This window comes from Sebastes fasciatus, chromosome 7 (genome assembly GCF_043250625.1).
Source record: "Sebastes fasciatus isolate fSebFas1 chromosome 7, fSebFas1.pri, whole genome shotgun sequence".
NCBI lineage: Eukaryota > Metazoa > Chordata > Actinopteri > Perciformes > Sebastidae > Sebastes > Sebastes fasciatus.
Window position 1 is genome coordinate 14,189,251 of NC_133801.1, and position 18,338 is coordinate 14,207,588.

The following is an 18,338-nucleotide window of genomic DNA, read 5'->3' on the forward strand; positions in this document are numbered from 1 at the left end:
CCTTCGTGCTCATAATTTCCCATCTAAATAATATATTATATATCTTCCGTCCCTACGCGTCTTTACTTTTTGTTATCATATTTCATTGGAGCTTCATTTTTGTCTGTCACTCACACGGCAGGTTTGCTCCACGCGGCTGTCATCAAACAAATGACATTAAATAACCTCCCATGATTGCTCAACATCATCCCTCAAAAGCTCTCAACTCTGCCAAATGCCAAAATAGACAAAGAGATAGAGGGGGATTGATGCAAGAAATGAGGAGGAGGAGTAAGGAGAATACTAAGTGAGAGGAGAATGATTTAAGAGAGGAGGTGCTGCGAGGCTCTATTTATACCTATCCAAGTAGAGTCGCGGCTGCAGGGGACTCGGGCGTCTTCATCTCGAGGGCTGGGACACAGTTGTCTGTCTTCTTATTCCATCAGACGGGGACTAAAATGGATCAGGAGCTTTCAGGCTCTTTGTGAATTTATCAGAAGCTGCTCTTGCAGCAGATGCACTGACAGATAGACAGATAGAGGGGTTTTTTTTGTTTGGTATTACATCTCCCCTATGCAGCTTTTTCACATTACAATGACAGCTAGTCGGTCTGCTCGATACTTCACAACACTCCAGTTATTCTTGATTAGCTGTGGATATCAGCTCTGTGTCAGTGTTGAGACATACTGTATTTTTAGCTGTCACAAGTAGAACAGACTGAATCACTTGAAATATTAGAGAGAGAGAGAAATGTTCCATCTGTATTCAGAGTATTCCTCCTCTAACTTTTAGCTCGGAGCAGGACATGCAATATGAACAACAGCCCCTAACAAAGACTTATAGCTGCTCTTGCTGGCTGTCCAGTTTTCATTATTCTTTAACTAAATCTGCTTTAGCTCACAATGTGAGTGAGCTGACTGAACCATAAAATTATACTTTACTTTGGACCAACGATGTAAAAGCTGGAGGGATTTTTTGTGGCATCTGTTTGGGAGAAATTAGCGTTTTCTTCATGCGAAGCTATCTGACAAGAGTGGTGCAGGGATGACGTATTTTTGTAGGCCAACCGGGAAGTTAGCGTCGCCCTGGTTCCCTTGACAAAAGGTCAATGTGATTTGGGGGTTTTGGATTATTGCAGAAAAATAAGCTCTGTGGGGAATCAAATATTTATGATACTTACATGTTTTGCTCCATAAAATAATCGCCAAAAATGAACACCACTTGTATGATTTCTGGTCACATCACTTCACGGTCACATGACTTCACGTCACCACCAATAAGCAAAAGGCAGACGAGTCGGTGTGATGACGTTAAGTAGTCTCGTTTAGCCACTTGTCAGCAACCATCTTTTTGAAGACACGTAAAGGCTTCAAAATTCACAAGTGGGATATTTACTGATGTATTTTATGTCGTAGAACAAAACGTTAAAATCTCTGAAGCTTGTGTTTTTCAATTATTCAACAATGTCATCTGACTGGCTGAACATTATGCAGGCTTATGTGGGCCATAGCCAACAGCAACAACAAAAACAGTTAGCAGTTCGCTCTAACCATAGACTGTATATAAGAAGTGGAGGTAGTCACCGTGACGTCACTCATTGGTTTGTAGACTGCAGTTTTGAAGAAACGAGTTCGGCATCTTGGCATTTTGCAACCTGAAGTGACACGAGAGGGCGGAGCGAAGTGCAAGTGAACGCTGAATAAGACATTTTTAGGCGACCAAAAATGTTACAATTATCTTTCATGAACTGAAAACACGCTGTGAAAGGGTTAAAGTTGTAAGATGAAAACACGGACAACTCCCAGACAGGACAACGCCGTGGTAGCGACTAGTCAATCACAAGGTAGCAACGCCTAAAGCATCCCCTGCTTTATGGTCTATTTGACTCCAAATGGGACCATAATTTACTAAATGAACATCATGCTGTATTGAAGAAGACTTGAAACTAGCAATTGAGACCATAAACTCATGTTTACTGAGGTAATAAATCAAGTGAGAAGTAGGGTAATTTTCTCATAGACTTCTACACAATCAGACTTCTTTTTGCAACCAGAGGAGTCGCCCCCTGCTGGCTATTAGAAAGAATGCAAGTTTAAGGCACTTCCACAGGTGCTGGGACATAGTGTATATACAGTATGGGACACAACTCATGTCTTTTGCGCCATGTCTTTCTGGTTTTCCCATCATGTTTCTTCCCCTCACTCAAGCTCCTCAACCAGGCACAAACATCCATACTGGACAAACACCGAACTCAACTACTGTCCCTACTGTCCTCAAAAGGGATGTTGCACAATCATGCCCTGTATTTGTGCGACCTGTACGTACACACTAAATTATCTCATGAGGAATGGTAAAACCTTTAACAGCTATATACAGATAATAAAGTCTTTATCGAGAAATAAGAGCTTTAGGTTCAGAATTAGAGTAAGGGAAATTAAATTACCATCCGTGCATAATGTGGGCATGTCTATTAGACAGAGTCATGGTCATGATGGTTTATCACCCACAGTAGTGTGTGAAAAAATGAGTATCTGTCTCTCTCTCACAGTTACAGGCAATTGTGGTCTGACAGTGGACATATGTGTGTATATATCACTCATACATTATATATCAAGGGCATTGCAGCAGTAACACCACCAGGTCAGCAGCTGTATGTTCTGCATTTGCTCTCTGCAGCCTTCTGTAAAACATTAAATCAGACGCAGCCTCCGCTGTGCAACACAGAACACTTAATGATTTGGATGGAAGCCCTCCTCCTGGCTTTTAAGCTGTCTCTCTGTATGACATGCTGTTTCATCATTACTTTCTGCATAAAAAGTTACTACCCACTGGGATCCGACTTACTGAGGAGCAGGAGCATTAGTTATTATTGTGGATTTAGAGTAACAGGTTTGGATATGGATTGGTTTGTGTGTCCAAGGGGTGAATTATAGTGTAATTAAATGTCTTTCTGCAGGAGAGAAACACTATAATGCAATATAAAAGTCTCTCTCAGGCCACAGCTGGTTGAGATGGATGTCATTCTGCCCGGTGATGTACGAGCTCGCCGTTCGCTCTGACCTACATACGCAGAAGGTTCCTTGCACAACAAGATATCCACTGTATGAAAAAAAAAAAGGTGACACTTACTGCTGACACAATTAAACGGACGCCGGCATGAAAGCAAAACAGTTTCTGCAACCAAATCAAAGGCATGAGGTGTCTTGAGGCTTTTGAAAACTATTTCAGGTCACATTTTATTGTTTTAAATAGTAGCAGATGTTAAAATAAATGCTTAATGTCGGGCTAAAAATGGGTCTGGAGCTGGTCCGGCTGCCACAGGGAATTAGTCCCTGAAACACTGGAAGTGGAACATCCTGTTCCCATTGTCACCTAAAAATCTGTGAATTATCACCGTTCATTTTACCTGCCTCTCAGAAAGTCAGCATGAGGGCTATTGTGCACATGAATAACTCTGTAAAAAACTAAATTGTACAAAGGAGAAACACAGAAAATGTGTCACATCTCCTACCGACTGCTCCGACTGTGTGCTTAATGTGGGCGACATTATTTGTTCTGTTGCCTGTCTGAATTAGGAGGAAGCAGATGACATTTTCTGCTCGGTGTTATGCACTCTCCACCTGTTGATCTTTTGGATCCCCTCGTCATCGCTCTGTTGCCATGGAGACCCCGGAAGAGGAATATAGGGCATATAGCAATGAAAACTAGGGCCTCATAGTAGGAGGCGACACTGGACATGTATCATCGCTGTTCCTCCTCCCACCGGCTTTGTCCCCGAAGAGGAAGAACATGTTTTTAGAAGCCACGACAGTGAAAACGCAGCTTTTCATTGTGTTTGAGGAGCTCCAGATCTTATGCAACACCGCCTACATGAACATGTTCGAACGACGACAGAGGGAGGGAGAGGGAGGGCAGGAAGGATGATCTCAATCGACAATATGATTCAAGGGATTTTTTTTCTTGAACAGAGTTGTGTTTGGTTAATTTTTATAAAAGATGTGTTTGTCCGAATAAAAAAAAGAAGAAAATTAATAGCTTAAGCTTAATATTTTGAAACTTGTAGTACTTAGTCAATGATTTATGTATTATTTAAAGAGTCTTTTTGCTATTTGACTTGATGAGATTTAAAAAATGAATAAAATGTGTCTCACATTCCTCTACCGTGAACGGATAACCCAAAAACTTGATGAATTGAAGTAAATTCATATCAAAACATCCTTTTACAAACTCTCACACACGTTAATAGGCTACTCTATCAAAAAGTAAGCACCACTACAAGCCTATAATACCTGCAAAAATACTACTAGGCATATACGCCAAATATACTTAGACTTTCCTGTATACTTGTCAGTATGAGCCGAGTATAGTTAAGTATACTTTTGTTTAGTATATCTCTGATAAGTACATACAAAATAAACTGAAAGTATACTCTCTTAGTTTAAAGAAGTATACTATAGCACACTTGAATAAACTTCATTTTGGTAAGGGAAGGCGATGGCGTTGTTCCCTAAAGAATGAGCTTGGGTAAAGGATATTGTTGCTATTGTCAACAAATACTATAAAAAGACTAAAAAACAACAATGTGTTAATCCGTCTCTCAATATATTCTGACTTTCCTACTCTGTCTGTGGCACCCAATGCCTATTGTTTAAAAACAAGTCAATAAATATATAGTTACATTTTTTTAAAAAGGTTCAGTAATTTCCTAAAACAGCTGGGCACTGTCGTTTTTTAGCAAATATTACTCAAATGGGAGGATATAGTGCATTTGTTGGGGACTATTTTCAGCGGCGGATTGACACACAGTTGTTGTATTAGTAAGTATTTTCGGTAGCACATTAAAACGAGTCAGTATGTTATGATTCAACCCGATATCACAGGAAGGCGTTAATAGCACGACATTACAAGGACATTCCGCGGATGCAGTTTAGGCTTTTCGTGTGTCATTTGTACAGCGCACAACAAAACTACGATAACGTCCGCTGTTAGGTTGAGATAATAAACCATTTACTTAGGTTTTGGAAAAAAACGTCATGATTGGGCTTAAAGCAAGTATGTAAACTATGTACAGAAACAACACAAGTACGGAAAACATGTCACAAACATCACTGACGTAGCTTACAAAACAAAACACAATGTCAGTCTCGAACACCGGTCTCTCGGTTAAAAGTCCTGTGTTTGTTGGACTCATCCACCTCCCCACCCGTCCGCCAAAATCAGTCTTTCTCACTTTTTATTCTGCGTCACTAGCTCTGAGCGTAGCATATCTACGCAGATGCCATTACATTGCAGTCAGTACAGACTACATGGCGTACAAATGATACGCTAAAAGCAAGAACCGCGTTCTTATTGCGACGCTAAATGCCCTGCGAATTATTGTCATTCATAGATATTTTCATGCGACCGGGCTGGATTCAGTTCACTTACTTGAATTCAATATTTATCAGAAAGACAAAGCAAGTTCTGTTGAATTACATTTTATTTTTTGAAAAGTTTCACTACTTTTATGAAAATCCAATGGAGGACAATCACACAAGGGTGTAAAACCCCCCACTGATGAACAGCGATTGACTGCTGATCACTGCGGATTGATGTGATCAGAGGCGGCGCTGTTGGAGGCGGATGAACCAGCAGGAGACGAAGCTCCAGACAGGATCGAATCCTCCCGGCTGAGAGCTCCACTCTCCCCCACGGCTCAAACTCGAGTCCAACGTCACTGCTCACCAGTTACCCACACACTAACATCCCACCACACACACTTACTGCTGTTATAAAGACAGATTTGTATAGAAACTGAAGACCGATTGGGTTCAGACAAACTATAAGGTCATATTTTACAACATACGGAGACAGAAAACTTGGACTTTCTGCACAGTTTTCACTACAGTTTTAACAGATATGAATTGAGTTTTGAAGATGTTAAGTAGATTTATGTAGAATATATTGATGTACTTGCAGTATGTTTTGCAAGTAAACTATGTATTTTATGTTCCTTAAATGTACCAAATATTTTATCTTATACATTTTGAGTTCCATAACTATTATTGCTTTTTACAAAACCCAATTTTAGGTGAACTTTTTCATTATTCTAGGCTGAATATTTACTTTTTGATGAATACATTTCCAGCACAATCCCCAACAGACAGCCAAATTTTCCACAGCGTCTCTCCTATCAACTGGCAGACAGGCCCAGCTGTTAATACAAGCTAATCTCTGTGTCTAACGCCTGAGGCTGGCGACTGCACCCCGCTCCTCTCGCCGTCGAAGATGCTCTGCTGGTCCTGAAGGGATTTTTTTGGATTAAGCTGGCATTTATTGTCTGCAGCTAAGAGAAGATGTTCACGACACACACCAGTACACACACACACATACGCCGCGGCATGATGGCTTGTCTCCCAGTTGGCTTCATTAAATAACATATTGTCAAATAAACTTAACTGACAAGTTGTGTGTGAGGAGGAGACAGCGGGAGTCAGTTCTGCATCTGTTACTGAGTCACCGTCTTTTGGAAGAAGGAAGAGGAGCAACAGAGCAGAGGATGATACACACACCAACTCTGCTGCCAGCCCGCCGCTACACACTAAAACACACTTATATGGATCTGTGTCTGTTTTTTCTAACACTAAATATCTCACTAATGCCTATAGCCATGACCTAACCTCTAGGCCCTGACCCCAACCATGGAGGGCAAACCCTTTCCAAAGGGGGAACAGTCCAGCTCAGGGTCTGCCCCCTCCGGAGGTTGCTCTCTTGTGATAAGAGAGATCGATATGTTGAAAAATTGTGTCCAATTCATTTCCAAAAAAAAATATTTTTCTTGAGTCTTGCTTTGACTGAATTGGCTGACTTCCTGCCAACCACCCCCACACACGAATGACAAGAAAAGTATTTTCAAATACAAAACTTTTTCATTCTTTTGCACCGAACGGCTAAAATTGTGAAAAAGCAACTGTAGTGCGTTTATGAGACATGGAAAATGTTTACAGCTGTATGATTGTTCGCTTGCACAGCAGCTGGATTCTCACGATGTCACAGGAGCTGACGGCGCGGGACACCGAAAAAACTAAGCAGACAGATGCTCACCAACGGCCCCAAACTGTTTGCTGGCCGATCGTCGCCTTTGTGTGTCGGTGCCTTTAGGTGTGTGAGGAGACACGGAGAGGCGACTGTTCGTTCTAAACAACAATGGCGGTTCCTGAAGAGGTTAGTGTAGATACTAAAATAGCATCAGCTATATCAGAACTGGAAAGTATTTCTTCATTAAAAGATGAGCAAAGAACGGCATTGAAGGCTTTTCTCGATGGAAAAGATGTTTTTGATCTTCTCCCGACTGGCTTCGGCAAGAGTTTGATTGACAGATGGCTCATCCAATCACCTGCCAAGTATTTTTTTTAAAGTGCCTGCCCTTTTACAAACAGTTTCCAATGACGACTTCTCAGATGGTTCTGTGTAACAAACCATCTGGCCACTGTGCTAAAATCACCTCAGCTCAGTGCTGTTCGTGGGGGCTTGAAAGACGCACTACATCGCTTTTGTACCCACTCCTCATTTACTCTTCTACCAGCCAAGACTCTCCATGAATAGTCCTCACAGCTACACACTGCTTCCCTGGAGAGTGTTGTCCATGCACTGAATACGTGACACCACATTTGAGTGTGTTTATGAGCAGAAAAAAACGTGACTCAACACAAAACAAAAACAACATTTGAGTGTAGGAGGGAGCAGCTGAGACTGAGCCAGAAACACTTGGAGGCAGCGACACGAGGGAATAAGGACACGATTCATGTACTTGTGTTTTTATGCAATATTAAATACCAACCTACGAAATAAGCCAAGTCGATTTACAACAACCTTTACAGTTACAGTATGTCGATCTCATGTCACTAGTTTTTGTGGATGTAGCCAGGTAGCTGGCTAGCTATGTAGGCAGATGACGTCCCCCTAATTAATCCCCATTTTTCAAGGTCAACACCAGTGGGCAACCTCCGGGTCTGTAAAATGAAGCCAATGCAAAAGTACCTTAAACTTGCATTGTTTCTAATAGCCAGCAGGGGGCGACTCCTCTGGTTGCAAAAAGAAGTCTGATTGTATAGAAGTCTATGAGAAAATGACCCTACTTCTCACTTGATTTATTACCTCAGTAAACATTGTAAACATGAGTTTATGTCTCAATCGCTAGTTTCAAGTCTTCTTCAATACAGCATGATGTTCATTGAGTAAATTATGGTTCCATTTAGAGTCAAATAGACCGTAAAGCAGGGTATGCTTTAGGGCGTGGCTACCTTGTGATTGACAGGTCGCTACCACGGCGTTGTCCGCTCTGGGAGTTGTCTGTGATTTTGTTTTTACAACTTTAACCCTTGCACAGGGTGTTTTCAGATCATGAAAGTTAATTATACCCTTTTTTGGTTGCCTAAAAATGTCTTATTCAGCGTTCAGTTGTACTCCACCCTCTTGTGTCACTTCAGGTTGCAAAAAGCCAAACTCCAGGCTTCAAAACAACAGTCCACAAATCAATGGGTGACGTCACGGCGACTACGTCCACTCTTTATATACAGTCTATGGTCAACAACAGGCATTAATGAGCACAACATTAGACATATTCAAACTGGTGAATAAGCTGAGAAATTGGTGGTGATTCAGGAGTAGAGAAAAAAATGACAATCCTGGTATGCATGTCTATTTGCACTATATGAACTCAAACATGCACAAGCACACGTACCTAACATTCACTCAGAAAATAAAGAAAAGTGTTCCCACACAGGAGACAGAGCATTTAGAAACATATACACACAATACAGTGCTTGTAAAGGTTAGTTTTGTACTGAGCTGTCACGGTTTGGAGAGCAGGCAGCAGTTGAAGGACCCAAACGAAGAAGCAGCAGGAACAATGCAATGATTTAACAGATATGACTTACAGGTTTTGACTCCAAAAGGCTGGCAGGAAACAGCAGGCAAGGTTACAGGAAACAAAACTCCAAACAGAAATGAAGCAATGAAGATGAACTGACAAAAGACAAGTGGAGCGCAGAGACAGAATACACAAAGACAGGAGGGAGATAACGAGGGACAAGTGACAGCAGGGCTGATGAGGAACAGCTACACAGGTAGGAAACACAAGGGCAGGAAGGGAAGTTGTCTGAAATGAGAGCAAGGTGAGTACTTCAAAATAAAACAGGAAATAAATGACAGGAAACATAACCGGAGCGTGACACATACAGCTTGGACCAGAAACAGACTGAACGACGTGCAACCGAACTGAAGACAGTCAGGATCAGCACTGAACTCGAGCTGTACGTACATACTGAGTGAAGCTGAACGGTGATGCGACCGCCTATAGCGAACTACATCTTTGAACTGAACGACGTGATTGGAATCAGCAGATTTCCACCTCTAACGCACACAGTCTTGACACACACACTCATTATGTTGACAGCAACAGCAACAAGACGGATCATTAGAAGCGACAGTACAATGATGGTGTCAGAGCAGAAGGTTATTATAGGGCTGAAGTGCTGCTGAGTAAGAGCTGCTCTGCCCATTTTTACATTATACTGCGGATGATGACACAACTCGCTGCTCCATTAAAGATATAAATAGCAACGAGGGCAGACAAAAAGCAATAAAAGTACACCTAAACTAAACCACTGGGAGAAATGTAATGACTTATTTTCTATCCAGGGCAGAGAAAGGGGAAAGTTTCAGCGCCAGACTCAAGAAAAAGTAAAGAGCCAATGACACAGAGATAAGAGCCCTGCTCATGACGAGTGGCGGCAATATGAGCCGCAGATATGTGAGCAGTCAAAAGTGCTTGAAAAATTAGACAGATTAGACTGTATTTAAGAAAACAAGATTAAAAAAATAGTTTTAAATTGTTGCTGTGTGCCTTTAAAATGAATTCTGTGCTGGTCTGTAACAAATTGTCTTGTGAATAATTGTCAAATGCCTTCAACTGTCTTATAAAAAGGGATAATGTACAGTGATCCGGTCATTGTTGTGAAATAAACCCACCAGAGTCCGACATCAGAAATGCGTCCATAGCAACGGTCTGTTATACATAGCAACGGTCTGTTATAAAGAAATAACAGACCGTAGAACACCGTGATTGACCAATCGGAAGCGAGTATTCAACAACATGGTGTAATACAGTTAGATAAAATAATGACATTTTCCTTTTTAAGGATTTAGGTGGTTGTATAGAGACCTGAAATATAGTGAGACTGTTTTTTCACAGTGGTGCAGGGATGACGTATATATTTATAGGCCAACCAAGAAGTTAGCATCGCCCTGGTTCCCTCGACAAAAAGCCAATGTGATTTTTCCATTGGGTTTTGGATTATTGCAGAAAATAAACTCTGTGGCAACGTTTATGATACTTACACATTTTTGTTTCGCAGGATAATCTCCGCAAATAAACACCACTTTATGATTTTTGAAGTGTGAATGCAATCGGCAGAAGTAAAAAGCTAACGTTGTGGCTATAAACGAACTACACCACGGTCACAACGAGGCTGTAAAGGCGGACGAGTCAGCATGATGACGTTTAGTAGTCTCATTTAGCCACTTGTCAGCAATCGCCTTTTTTAAGACACGTAAAAGCTACAAAATTCAGGAGTGGGATATTTACTGATGATTTAAATTTACATCGTAGAACAAAACATTAAAAGCTTGTGTTAACCACAGACATTATTATTATTTCAGGCATCCAACTAAAAACTCATTGACTTCCGGACGAGGGAACCGGTAGTGCTAAAATACTAACTAATTTCCGGCTTTTAGGACTCATTCCTGCAGCACTCTATTTAGTCATAAACTAAAGTATTGGACAAGGTGAAATTTTGACTTCATGACTTGATGGCGCTGGAGGAAGAGTTAAGGGACCACATCACAAGTCATGAATGATGATGTCTAAACCAAAGTCCATGACAGTCCTTCCAATAGCGGAGGTATTTCACTCTGAACCACAAATGTGAACCTCAGAAAAGTCAGGGGATCACCAAATTCAGGACAATTCATCCTCTGGGGACCATGAACGTCTGTACAGAAGTTCACTTCAATCCATCCGATTGTTAATGAGATATTTCAGTCTGGACCATAATGGTGGACCGACTGACCAACATCTCTAGAACCTCTCTGCTTGCGTGGCTAAAAATGTAAATATTTACCTTGACACTGAATCTAAATTACATCATGTGAAACTAAATCTAATATATGACTTTCAGCTTTCATAATGGATCCATAGCGATCAATATGCAGAGCTTGAGTCGCTCATGTCCTCTGCAGACCATCTCCAGCATCATCCATATGTATCAGGCCTCGCTAACCCATCATACCACCGCCTCCGCACGCGCTTCCCACAGATCAAAAGGCCAGGTGATGTGTGATATGGAAATGACCAAAATGATTGGCCACGAGCCCTCCTGCTCAAAGGCAGCACGGTCCGCCCTCGTAACATCTAAAGACATCAACATGAAAAGTGATAGCTCAGTGATAATAGCTCAAAGGAGTCTTGCTGACGGGTAGCCGCTGTATCAAAGGTACCGGCAGGGTTATAAGCAGCCTGTTTTACCAAAGTGACACCCCTGCTTTCATCAAACCGCCTCGAACCGATTACATGAGGATTTTTCCCTTTGCAAATGATGCAACCGTTTCCGGTTGTTTACCTATTCTCCAAGCTGACTGTGAAAACTGCAACAATTTATTTAGTAAAAACTGAGTATTTTAAGAGGATTTCTTCTTTGGACACTCGATAAGCTTTCTCTTGCGCCACCCTCAGGCACAAAAATGTAAATTCTGCACACAAGATATCTTATAATCTAAAAGACACATTTCCCATCATGCTGAACCGCTCTGATTTTCCCACATCCTTTCCTGCGCCGGCTCCAAGCTCTAACAAACTCTACGTGTTTAGCCCGACAAAATATTCTGTCCAAAAAAAAGTCCTATTTTGGGATGTAATGAACATTGCAGCCTCTAGGGATTGCTAGTGTAGCTTTATATGGTTTTCATTATTATGGGCGGCCACAGCTACGCTACAAAGACATTTATGTAAACGTGACCTGAAAGCCACCAACATTGAATACTTGGGAAGCTTCAGCAAAAGGCACCTGGAGGTTTGAAATCAAGAGGGGTCTGCTTCACTGGGACGATAAGAGGGCCCGCAGAAGCACAAGAAGACAATTTGAAATCATCTGCGAACAGTGGCAGAAAAACTGCCACCAACGCGTGGGACTTTATAGTCACAAGAGGCGCTGCTCCAGCACCACAGTGGGCAACAAAGAGCGCTTATCCAATGGTCCCTCAGGACTTCAGGATGCCTACTACTACTATTCATTATCAGTACTGCAATGTGTTTTAAGTACAGCGAGAGAAACAGCAATATTGCAGAATGGAACCATATTCCTCCATCTCCCCTCTCACTAACAAGCCAGGGATATCAAAGAGACCAAAGGCTGGTGATGAGCTTTGAGCTCTGCTTAATTGGATGCAGCTCAGGCTGTATCTGTTGCAGTGGAGTGAATAACCCTGGAGACAAGAGATGACCGCCACACACGCACACACACACACAAACACACACACACTATACTCCCCTTTCTCACGATTACAACGAAACAGCTTCAGGACTCGGCTTTGTTTACTTTCATTGAGAACTGTCAGGATTTTTTTAATGCAGCAATTTGTGCATTAGACAATCGTCACATCTAGCCTAACTGGAAAAGAAAATATATTTACCAAATGAATGTCACCTTCTACTCGACACATTTTAAACAGGCTGAATGGCAAGTGGAAGGATCTCGGATGTAAATAGCAAGTTTTCTCACTGCGTTCCCATCTTAACATCTATTTAACATCTTTAGTCCGTTGCTGAGTCTTGTGAAAAAATAAAAAAAATAAAAATCTGCTAAATGTGTGAGCATTTAACTTGTTTCCAAATGCAAATCAAGTTATTTCAGGAATCTGGCTGAAGTGCATCATCTAGTTCTTTGATGCAGAAGACGTGCATCGTATGTCAACATACTGTCACTGCACCAGAAACAAGTACATTTTTCAATTTGAGAGTCAACACCCATCTTCTTGCATAGACATTAATCCTGCAGATGATAGCACCGATATATATGATAAATAAGGCAACGAGCTTAAAAACAGTTTGACATTTTGGGAAATAAATATACATTTCGTTTCCTTTAGACGTTTCTTGTCGAGAGTTAAATGAGAAGATTGATACCACTTTCACGTCTGTACAGTAAGTTAAATAGGAAGCAATAGAGCCAAGAGAGGATTAGTTTAGCTTACCATAAACAGGAAACAGCTAGTCTGTCCAAAGGTAACAATATCTGCCTACAAGCACCTCTGAAGCTCACTTATTAAGATGTTATATCTCGGAGAAGAGAAGCATAAACATAATGTTTGATGCAAGCAAGTGATCGTGTCTAGCCAAGAAGTAGTCCCCCAGTAAAACCACAACGTGTCGTTTTCTCACTTTGGTTTAGACCCCAGAGGGAATATGTTCTTAAACAGAGTCACTGGTGGTAGGAAAGGGGAAACATCACAGTAAGAAGCCTGAAGACTTGTGAGTGAGAAAGAACCTGTACGTGTTGAGAGAAGGAACGACGATGAGCTGAGATCTAAAAAATCCTCATCATAAGGATCAAAAAGCCTTCAGTCCATCACAGCTCTGACATGCTCTCTCTCTGTGTGAGCTTATTAAATTGAGGCTGCAGAAACAGCTACATTACTTCTGTGCTTCCTTAGAGACATCACCTCTTTCACCACCTTCAGTCCCACATTCCCTCTCCAAATAACAGAAAAATAAGCACCTCAATGCGTTCATGCATTCACACACACACAACCTCACAAACAATTGACCTCCATGCCGACTTTTAGCTTCTATAGGACGAAAACTGTGGACCAACTGACCATTCAACACCATAGAGCTACTGGTCACAGCTAATAAAAATGCATCCAGTGATCGTAAAATTAACTTCAGTCTGCAAATTCTGCTGTGATCCACAGCTTTCATAGAGCTGAATGGCTGAGCAACCCAGCGAGAGCTCCCTGGACTTGCTTCATGACAGATGGCTGTTTTTGCACTGCCACAGCCCCATTGTGTTGTAGAGCAAGTTACCAAATCCATCAGGGCGCACAACAGGCCTTTCAATAATGAATAAGCCAGCGGCTGAGAAGCTAATAACTCAGAGAAAGGCCAGTGGTAGTGAATTCCAACAGGACAGCTTACAGGCTGCCATCCAGAAAAGGTGCAGAAGGATTATATTAAAAACTCAGCGAGTTGAACAAGTAGAGTGGGTTTGTTTTCCCCCGGTGCCGGCTGCTGCTGTGGTTTCCATTAGGCTGCTTTGATTCCTGCACTTTAAAACACAGCCAGGGAGGGTAAATCACAAAGCAGGATTAGCAATTTAGCCAGATCGTTTTGTTTTTTTTAAATGGTGCGAAATATCCTGAAATCAACAGGCATGACTGCCAACAAGCGAGATTTAATCCTAAACCTACTATTCAAGTTTAGTTTTACAAACAGATTCTGCTTGGTTTTTGCTGTAATCCTGCTTTGTGTACAGCGCCCCTGGTTCGACACAGAAGTTGCAGCCCAGTCGCACAGCAGTTCGTGAAATAGTCATGAAATTGAATTAATTAATTTGTGTACATAGACAGCACAATATAAATTTGTATGTAATTGTGAACCGGGAAGTATAGAGAACGGCGAACGCTGCAGGAGGAGGTCGGGGTGGATGCAGGGGGCAAAAAACAGAGGAGACCGGCGTTCGTGTCCAGTGTGAAAACACAAGTTAAAGTTGATTTATTTTCCACGTAACTTCCGTACTTAAGTTACGTCACTTCCGGTGTTATTTTAACCCAAACCACAATCTTTTCCTAAACCTAACTAAGAAGTTTGTTGCCTAAACCTAACCAAGTCGATCTATTCCTAAACCTAACTAAATCACGTGTTGTTGAAAGTCGTGCTGAGTGTCACGAAAAAAAGGGAAATCTATGTACACGAATCAAATAGATAAAATGTCATGACTATTTCACGAACTGCTGTGAAGCTGTGTGGGAAGTTGAGATAAAAGAAGAGAGAGGGAGGGAGGAGGGTGACACTTGTACAACAGTAATTCTTCACTAAGCTCCAAAACTAGGCCTTTACTCTGTTCAAGAAGAGATCAATAGTTTTCTTCCCCTCACTCTCCTCTTCCATTTCCCCATCCTCTTTCTCTCATTCCTCCTCCTTCCTTCCCCGCTATCTCTTTCTTCGATCCTCGTCCTTCCTCATCTGTGTTGTGACGCATGCAGAGGACAGGGGATGCAAACCAGCACTGCGCTCAGCCAATCAGGTCATTTACCAAATCTCAATTGACTGCTGCTCCAGTTTCCATGGAGAAGAAACAACCAGCAGGAGGCGAAAATCAATGATTCCCCCTCGGGCCCGGCTCGGGGCCCGCGCCGGACCTGAAATTTGACGCATAAGAGGGATAAAGCTGGAGTGCATGTCGTTGTCTCACAGCAGAAGAGAATTGTGGTGCTGAAGAAGGAGAGATTTTCTTCCCTCTTGCCATGAAAAATATGAAAATGTGTGTGCATGTATTGTCCAGCCTCGGCTCAGGCTGTGTGACAACATCGTCCTCTGTGGTTTGCGTGGAGCACTGAAGTGAAGCAGGCTGCAGAGGCAACAAACTGCGGCTGCTTTCTATTCTGAGACACGAAACCAGGACAGCCAAGGAGACAGTGAATGCTCCACTAAATGCCTTCAATTCACCACCAGCATCCTCACCTGTACACACACCTTCCACTGTCATATACCAGCATACATGCACATGATAAGCAAACTATGCACATGTAAACACAAGGGGGTATGTGGCTGCCACCTGTTGGTGACTCTGCTAAAGTTCACCCAGTCACCTTGCCGTTTCCCTCCGTGATGCTGCAGCAGACTCATTTATCCTCTCTGCTGCTGGCGGATGCTCTCTTTCACCCCAGCATGACTCATGCCTATTGAGCCTAATGCTGCCGAGCCTCGGCCTCAGTCCGTTCCTTGTAAAGCTCAGATGAATTACATGCAATCCAGCAGAAGAGCGGGTTTATGTGGAGATCAATAAAGGGATGAATTAACGTGAAAAGGGGGGAGCTGCTTCAGGACTTTAAATGTCCTTGAATAGATAGGAGTGTAAAGATGATGCAGTGGGAAGAACAAAGGTATATAGGTCAACCTCAGGGACGTGTTAAAGAAGATGTCAAATCATTTCTCAGCGATGGAAATCATCTTCTAATGGAGTACCAAGTGCTACCAACCCAATCCTCGGAGTCTAATATTGTACTAGCAGCCATATTCATGCATTTTTCCAGGGACTCTGCTGGAAATTTGGGATCTCAGACACACCTGGAGGAGCAGAACGGGGGATGGGGAGTCAAAATCTACATTTTGCAAACTTTAATCAACAGAGAACGGCTATTAAATGATTTGGTAGACCAAATCTAAACATAATGAAGGCCATGAGGAGCAGTTGAAAGCTCAAAAAAGCTAGTAAGTGGATATGATGCTCAAATCTATTTCGTATTTTTGTATTAGGCTGAACTGATACTTCAATTATCGTATTACAAAAATGAGCTCTACGTGTTATTAATAAAGCTGGTTATTATGATCACACAAATCCATTGTTTATAAAAAATTTCATGCTATGAAATTCAATGATTTGGTTTATTATTAAATAATGCAAATCATGTGATGACTGAATAAAATACTACTACTTATCATGCAGAATGGTATTAAAGAGACAGGTAGAAGTGCTATAAGCTTCAACCAGATGGACATAAATAACTCTAAGAATAAGAGATGTTTTGGAACCTGCAACAGAAAAAAAGCCTTTATCTCATTCACGACTGTCCAGATGTTCCAATTAATGAATGCAGTGTGGAGACTGGTCCAGATGTTAATGGATTCACCCATACTTTGAGTTTTTTTTTTATCTCACATACAAATTAGAGCTCATGCATTAGGATTCACTGGAACTTTTCTCTTCTTCAACAACTCACACAGTACATGGTTATAAACAGGTTGCACACAAACATAAATCTACAGTTTTCACTCAGCATCCCCACTGCTGCCGCTCTTCCCTCCTGTTGCCACAGCAACGCAGCACTCGTCTCCGTGTCTCGGTGACAGCACATGCTCCCATTAAAAAACCATCGGAGAACAGCAGAGAGCCAGAACGCGCTCACACATGCCGTCATCTACTGTATGCTCTCGCATGCAAATCAAAGCAGGATGCAGGTTTATTATCACACATACACACACACACACACACACACACACCATCCAAGGTGAACCCCTCGAGATGATGATGATGATGATGATGATGAATAATGAATGATAATGGATTCCAGTGACTCTAATAGGCTCAACACAAAAGAAAAAGAAACACAAATTCCCATTAAAATACAAATAATGAGCAGAGAAGCTCTTTATAAAGTAATTAACACATGTGAGCAACACTTCTTCTTAGTTCTCCATGCTCACTCGAGCAAAAAGAATAAGATCACACACACTCACAGACTGTTCATTCCTGAGTTCATACAGGTAGATGACATCAAATGTGTCCATATACCTCACAGTTGCGTCCGGTGAAGCCCTGGCTGCAGGTACAGGTGTACTCCCAGGTGTCCTCTGGCCTGCCAGCGGACGGCAGCGCGAGGCAGAACCCCCCGTTGAGGCAGGGTCGTCCCTCGCAGGGGTCCGGACGAGGTGTGGCTTGGGTCGGGGTGGGCTTGGCCGGGGCCGGGGTGTCCGGAGCCAGCTGGAAGGCAGAGGGGACGGCCCCGATGCTGCTGCCTCTGCTGCTGCTCAGGAGCAGGAGGAGGAGAAGCAGGGGGGGTGTGAAGCTCCGTGAGATCTGTGTGGGACGGCAGCAGGAGGCTGCTGGCACGCTGCACACACTCATCCTCTGGTTTCGTTTCTTCTTCTTCTTTATTGTGTTGTGTGTCTCCTCTTTTCCTCAGAGCTCAAGTAGTCGGTGCAGCAACTGAGAGGTGTGTGAGCGACTGTGTGTGTGTGTGAGAGAGAGAGAGGAGGCTGTTAGAGGATGTGGAGGCTCAGCTGTGCGCAGGCAGAATGACTGAGAGCAGACTGGCTGACGGTGTGGAGGCTGAGGGAGAGAAGGTGGGGATGCGGGAGGAGAAGGGGAGGGCTCTCGGCTCTATTCTGTCTCCGAGTCACAGTGACGATGATAGCTGACGACACTACCCCCCCAACACACACCTCAACACACACACACTCTTTTCTGGCTTCTCACACTGTGCATGGTAGCAGGGGAGCTCTGCACCCTCCTCATTTAGAGTCTCATCATCCATAACCT

General features: G+C 42.5%; 1 protein-coding gene across 1 annotated transcript in view; it reads right to left on the bottom strand.

The window, feature by feature from the left end:
* The window catches only part of dner (delta/notch-like EGF repeat containing), a 62,420-nt gene extending 44,324 nt beyond the window's left edge, over window positions 1–18,096 (bottom strand). The window contains exon 1 of the mRNA XM_074641750.1: window positions 17,592–18,096. Within this exon, the coding sequence (XP_074497851.1) occupies window positions 17,592–17,924 (333 nt within the window). The 5' untranslated portion in view covers window positions 17,925–18,096. The remainder of the gene's footprint in view (window positions 1–17,591) is intronic.
* Between the last annotated feature and the right edge of the window lie 242 nt (window positions 18,097–18,338).